Here is a 7,458-nt window from a genome sequence, read left to right as displayed (position 1 = left end):
TAAAACATACACATACCATTCAACACAAAACAACCCAACACAAAATAAGAATCTAATGGAATAAATTATTTTGAATTGTTATCATTCACATTGAAGCATGACACTGTTAAACAGGGAATGCAACATTTAGGATGAACTATTATACTCTTTTTTTTAAAGATGACATTACAATGTTGTCCAAAGAATGTCTGTGCAGGAGGTTCATCCTACATTCCTCTTTTTAAATTAACCAAAATGTGAAGGATGTACAATATTTAAATACCCTCCTTTCATGCATTTTAAAATACAAAATAAGTATAACATGTTTCAAAACAATAATATGAATATAGCTCTTGACAAAAGTAACCATGGGTGGGTGTAATGATAATTGAATAGTAGGAGGGAATATTATGTTATTGACATAAATGCTCTGTATAATGTTTGCACACTATTACAATTATTCTGTGATTGTTACATTATTTTCCTATATTTAATCTGGTGTGTTTGATTTTGTATAATCCCAATAAATTAATTTGCACTGGTGAAAAGGGAATAACATATGTGCAGTACACCATTGTTGTCGTTCGGGGAGCACTCATTAAGGCTTCCGGAAATACGTAATGGTCTGACACCAAAGAAGAAGAAAAAGTAAACTGCAACATGGCGACTCCCATGCACAGAATAATAGCAAGGAGGCAAGCGTGAGTATACTTTATATTACTTTGTATAAATACACCCTTTTTATCGTTTGGTGAACATAATGCTCTGGTAAACACAAATTACATTGCGCTGGTCTAGATTTGTGTTAAATAAAGGAGATCAAATACGAAAACAGCAGGGCTAAATAGAGCAGCAGCGCACCGCGGTCTTTCTCTACAATGCATTGTTATTACTACCGATGGAAGGTTTTCTGTCCCGTAATCAACAAATACCTTGAGATAATTCAGTTGATTCGTCAAGGAAGTATATCTTGGACCATTGGAATAGTATAGTTACATTTTAAATGAGTTAATATACCATATTGTTCTCTCATAGACCCATACTACTTTGTGGAGGTATGAGGAACCGCAAGCCAACACTAGATATATATAGATAGATAGTTCTGTTACAGTCAGTGCAAGAATTACATTTAAAAAAACATTTCAAAATAGAATAAGATTAATATTAAAAGCAAATGCATACATATTCACAGTAGATCACACATATGTTCAGAAGACTATCTAAGAATACACACTATAACATATACAGAATACATAAATACTCTAATACCAATATACTAAAGGGCCAGAAACATATAAAAATAGTGTACTATATATATATTTAAAGATTTTGCACAGAAGCTTTTAATTAAAAGTAAAATATATCCTGTGAGGAAGTGTACAGTAAGTAGGCTATAATATGTATGTGCAAATTGTTCATTATGATACAGAAGATAGCCATAATAATTGGAAAGTGTTTATCGTTGCAATACTTAACTAGATTTAAAATTATACACTGTAGAATGTTAGTAGGCATTACCAAAATGATTGATGATTCAACCATACAACATTTTCACCAGCTACAAAGCTTTACTTTGCTGAAAAGTAGTTATTGGCAATTCATCATTACTCGACTTGAAACAAGGAAATGTAGCTGCGACATTGTCTGTTCATGTCTATCCTAATTCAGTCTGTTATTTTACATACAGGGATGCAAACAAACAAAGTGTTCGTTGCCAGAAGTGTTTGGAGCTGGGACACTGGACATATGAATGCACTGGGAAGCGGAAATATGTGCACAGACCATCAAGAACAGTTGAGATGAAAAAGAAACTAAAGGAGAATGAAAACAAACCACGGAGCATCCCTGGGTAAGGATATCCATCAGAAAGGCAGGATGATTCATTTGATGCTACTAAAAACACAAGGGATTGTCAAATCCCTAAGGCACCCAGTGGAGTTCCTTTCAGAACCTGAAGTAAATCAAACTTGTCAATCTAGAGACATACTTTTCTCACTACCATTGCTGTGAGAGCATGTGAACCCAGCATTGTTCAGGTTAAACAGATCCAAAAAATTATTGAGAAAAGCATTTTCCCGGCATTATTCTTTATACAGAAACTAATACGGAAGGGAAATGAGTCAATCAGTCATACCTTAGACTGAATTTCATTAATTCAGTCATCCACACGGCAGCGTGCGTTGAAGCTTGCCGGCGGGCGTGTCTGAAGCTCGACCAACAACCAATCACATGAATCTCCCGCCCCGGACACACCAGCACACGGTTTGATTGGCTAGAGCTTGTACTGGCATATGATTTGATTGGCTGACGCTTCCGCCGAAGCTTCAAAAGTTGAACATTGCTCTACTTTTGAAGTGAGCAAAGCGAAGCAACGCTCCTACAATGCAGTTCAGCAAAGCGTGACGTCACCCCATTCAAAGTGAATGGGCAGAAGCGTTGAAGCTTCAACGCACGCCGCCGTGTGGACGGGCCGTTAAGAAGTTTTGCTTTTTGCTCTCTCTTATTGTGCTGAAAAAGATTTGAAGTTTTATAGTTTCAAACACAATGACACCTGGTGGCTTGCAAACCGTATAGAAGCTACCTAGGACGGGCTGAAGCACGACACAACACCTATCTGTTACGGCCCGTCCACACAGCGGCGTGCGTTGAAGCTTGCTGCCGGGCGTGTCTGAAACTCGACCAACAACCAATCACATGAATCTCCCGCCCCTGACACACAAGCAGCGGTTTGATTGGCTAGAGCTTGTACTGGCATATGATTCGATTGGCTGACGCTTCTGCCGAGGCTTCAAAAGTTGAACATTGCTCAACTTTTGCAGCGAGCCACGCCAGCAAAGCTCCGCGTCGCTTCCCACGATGCAGTTCGGCGAAAAGTGACGTCACCCCATTCAAAGTGAATGGTGAAGCTTTCAACGCTGTGTGGACGGGCCGTTATGACTAGTTTTAGTCTTGTGTGTGCAAAAACAGTTCAATAAGCCTGCATGTTGTTTTTAACTGTGCTGCATTACATTTAGAGCGTGTTGCAATATATTGCATGACATCATTTATCAATGCATAAACCAAAAGTTGTTCATGCAAAATATTTTTTCTGGCAGAAAACCTTAAATATTGATGTCATTTAGTCCAGCTGTCATTGCCAGCTTATTTGTTTTAATATCATGGTCTATATTCATCTAACATTAATATGAATCACATTGTGATGTGAAAACGTTATATTCATTTATAAATTAACAAAGTGGAAATGTTGTACTTTCTTAATTATTTTCTTCTTTTATCTAATGTGTTTATCATAAGTATCAAAACACTTTCAAAGTTGAATCAAGCCCTTTCAGTGATGTTGTATGCTTAGGCCACATAAGTAACATTGTATTCTTAATTTAACACAAGCTCCTACAAAATGTATTAAAACATTCACTTCACATGAATGGTGAAACGAGCTTTGGAGGAACTGTGTCACCCCCCCCCATCTCTACTCTACTTTCTAAAACTGACCCATAAGCAAAGGACAATGCTATTGCTTTATATTGTCATTTAGTGGATCACATTTTAAATTACAGCCAAACACTTCAAAAGAATACTGCACATTATTATCAAGATTTTGTTTGATGTTTAGATATGTCACTTTGAATAAAAAAAGAATGTAACTATTAATCCCATTACACAATAAGAACTGCCTCTCTTTTCATGAAAGCTATTGACATAGCCAATGTTAAAACTACTACAACACATATTACTACTTATCACTTGAGTAACAGGCCAATTCAATCTCAATGTATTACTAATAATAATAATATCATCTCATTAAGGCTTTTATTCTCTTTACAGACCTGGAACAGAAGGGCCTAGCGAGAAGAAAAAGAAGTAAGTAAAATGTATATTTAACTGAAGTTTGAGATGATGAATATTTTGACTCCTGACAATATATATTTTTGACGAGAAACAAGTCCCAGAGGTACGATACGCTTGAATAATATACCTACAGTTTGTGAAATATTTTGGATACTATAGCAATCTTCTACATCTTAATAATAATGTGTTTAGTATCTCAATTTATTGTGTAAATCTTGTTATGTTAATAACATATTAATGTTGCACCACTCCAAGAGCCCTTCAGTTCTTCTGATGGTGGGGGATTAATTTGTTTTGGTCATTCACACATTGTCACACAAGGCTTGATACGGTCACATGATGAGTTGTAGTGAAGGCCTAATTCCAATCCACCCCTGCCTACACACTACTCCTGCCTTAATGCACTTAATGTGGCAGACCCGGGTCTGCCACATTAAGTGCTGTTCCAAAGCAACGAGTGTAGAGGGGGGGGGTTATCAAGCCCTCAAACAGCGAGTCTGCATCGGTGCTGACTTCACCTGCTGCCCTACCTGACCGGAGTCAACGCTGTGTCTGTCCGTCAGGAAACAAGCTGTTTACAAACAGTTCCTGCAAACATTCACTTATAAATTGCGATGTTAACAACCTCATATTTTTTTTACTTAGGATCATACCTGTGTTTAGTATAAAGTTGTGTATATTTACAGACTGTTGCAAAAACTAAGAAGCTTATAAGCATCAGGTTCAAAACTAAAAGAGCATTACAAAAAAGTAACACAATTAAAGATGTTTGGAGTTTTATTTTAGTTATTAATTTAATTTTTTGTCCAAGAGTTGCTGATTTGAAACCGTTGTTACATACAGTTACGGCATTTCCTGTTTCTGGCGGAGAGAAGGGAGTTTGTTCCAAAGCTTGCCGCTGTATTTACACCCTCTATCTGACAGGAGGGAGCCTCGTTGAGCTGCGAGTATCACTCCGCCACGGAGTGGGAGTGGGTAGGGTGTGGTTTGGAATTGGGCCGAAGTCATGTGAGAATCCTGGTCACGTAGGTTATCTGGGAGTTTTTAGGAGGGATGTCGTAGTGACCCTGTGATCAAGTGGATTTGATATGACCTTTGCAGCGTTACTATTGATTCAAACTGTAGAAGTCTAGATGAACATCCTCACATCCTCATTCTTAAAAGAAGTGTAATGAAACTGCTCCCTCTAGTGGAGACAATTGATGACAGTTTGCTGAAAACTGCTAACACAAGCAGTAAAACAATTGAGTAATTTTTTCTCTCTTATTGAGTCATATTACAATGTCTGTTGTTTCTAATCCTAAATATCACAGCTTAATATAGCAGCTGAATGGAATCTTTCTGTCATTCATTTTTGTATTATTCACATCTCTGTTTTTTCTACCACAAAATGTCAAAATGTATTCCGGTAAAAGTCCCATACTTGTAATTGGGAAGGCTTTATTTTACCAGCCTAGCATATCAGCCCCTGTGTTTCATTATCATTCCCAAATTATTCATTTTTGTAGACCTTTTTCACAACAGGCCTTTTGACTTGTGGCAGAAAGGCGCAGGTGGAACTAATGACTTTAAAGATGGCTTGGTCACAGCTGTGATGCAAACTGTAGATTAATTAATAAGGATATTAGCTACACTTGTGTGTGCCACGTCAAACTCTCTGCTGTTACAATGGACCTTTTCAACTTTAAGGTCCCTCCACATCTTCCCCCTGGTCATGTGTGCTGCCACGTCCCACACATCAATTATTTGCATCATCACAGGCTGAAAATGGTCTATCTATAACGTTACCAACAGGTATTCGGTGTATAATTGAGCAGTGAGGACTTTATCTTCTCTATAGACAGTTTGGCTTCAGCATAAATTCAGATGTTGTGTCATGTGCAGTTGCTTTTTAGCAGGCCATCCTAGTGTTTTGGTAGGAAGGGCAGATGGTGAACGGGCATGAGATGTGTGAGACATCTCAACAGTGACTGTTTCGCTTAATGGTGTTGTTCCCCATTCATTAAAAAACAACTAATTGATAAGGCTGTAAAGGGCAAGACTAGTCAGATACTTTTTCATAAGTGTGAGTACACTGGTCTTTAAAACATGTAATAAGAAAAAAGTACTTGTAAAGGTAACTTTAGATTTTCCTGCATTTTTTCAGTTTGAATAATAGACCTAACAAAAATTCAGCAGATTTGAACATGTCATAGACATCATGCCATTTCACTTTTAAAGTAGACAAACCAAGCATGTCAGTGTGGCTGAAGAACAGTCAACCAAGTGAAAAGCCTTTCAACATCACTACATATGTTCTCTCTCCTCCTTTGTAAACTGGCACAACTACAGCCCGACTGTAAAAGTGTCAGACCTTTTATAACAATACTTGCTGTTCTGTTTACAGTATTCATGTTTTCCTTTTGTGCTCCGCCACTTGCTCTCAGGGTTAAAAATGGTAGCGGCAGCAGCAGTGATTCAGCCAGCTCCTCAAGTGACTCATCGTCAGACAGCAGTGACTCCTCCAGCTCCTCTTCAAATGACAGCGACAGCAGCGACGATGACAGCTCTTCCTCATCTTCGTCTTCCTCGTCCACATCCTCAGACAGCTCAGACTCAGGAAGCGGCAGCGGCTCAGATCAAGGACCTCCAAAGAAGAAGAAAAAGAAGAAATGAACAAATGTTAGAATAAATGTTTTTTCTCTAAGTAAATTGAAGCTGTCCACTTAAACCCCCTTCCCTTCCCCCCCCTCCCTTTCTTGTCATAATTGGATTGATCCAAAGGGAAAGGACACCTTTAGGGCTGTAATAGTGCTTTTACAGTTTAGGCAAAAAGGACAATTTGATTATTTTGTGTCAGCCATTTTCACATTTTTTTCTTTTTGAAATGCATATCTCTCTTCCTGTTACTTTATTGATATATTTTCCCACGTTTCTATATCTACTTGGCACATGAATATTAATTCTGAGAACATTTATGAAAAGAATCGTGTTCAATTTGTGATTTTGTACTAAAGTTTATTTTTCGTCAAATGTGACTGCCACCGCACAACCTCAAAAAAGTAATGCCGTATCTGGTATTCAAAAGACATTGAACCTTTCCAAGGATAGAAAATAAAAGTTTGTTCAATTTTAGATTACTTTTGAAGTTGGAAAGTCTTGTTTCACTGTAAAATAAACTTGGCTTGGTTTTCTTTTTTATGGTCCTTGCTCAATTTGATATTGTAAAATATTTTACTTTGCTAAGACAAACACATTATAATGACTTTACTTATATGCATTTCAGAATAAAATGCAAAAAATTGTCTTTTTGTTAACTGATTTACACATTATATTTTCAAAAACAGCATATATATCTGTGCCAAGCAATGTGGTTATAAACGGTGTCTCCGTGGAAAATATAAAAAGTGTTGTGATTGTTTTATTTGCACTCATGCCTTTTTGGTGATGAAGATGAAGAATTTGGGCGTGGCAGACCACAGTACTGTCCCTCACACCGCTGCCATAGTCATTAGCATATGTTGTGTACATCTTGATATACTTTAAGTTCGAAGACGTTTTTAATCTAAAATGCTAATAATCAAAAGTTGATATCCCTTAATGTGCTTGATCAAAAAGAAAATCTGGGGAAAAGTTAATTGATGGCTATTT

At 37.4% G+C, this 7,458-nt stretch overlaps 1 protein-coding gene across 1 annotated transcript; it reads left to right on the top strand.

Annotated features, from left to right (window-relative positions):
• Positions 1-541: 541 nt before the first annotated feature.
• Positions 542-7,214, top strand: zcchc10 (zinc finger, CCHC domain containing 10). Its single transcript, XM_034206470.1, has 4 exons — positions 542-680; positions 1,667-1,828; positions 3,805-3,840; positions 6,255-7,214. Exons 1-4 carry the CDS (start codon positions 640-642, stop codon positions 6,481-6,483), a joined length of 468 nt encoding a protein of 155 aa, XP_034062361.1. The 5' UTR covers positions 542-639; the 3' UTR covers positions 6,484-7,214.
• Positions 7,215-7,458: the final 244 nt, after the last annotated feature.

This window comes from Gymnodraco acuticeps, unplaced genomic scaffold (genome assembly GCF_902827175.1).
Source record: "Gymnodraco acuticeps unplaced genomic scaffold, fGymAcu1.1, whole genome shotgun sequence".
Classification (NCBI taxonomy): Eukaryota; Metazoa; Chordata; class Actinopteri; order Perciformes; family Bathydraconidae; genus Gymnodraco; species Gymnodraco acuticeps.
Note: the sequence above shows the minus strand (reverse complement) of the source record. Positions and strands in the feature narration are given on the sequence as shown.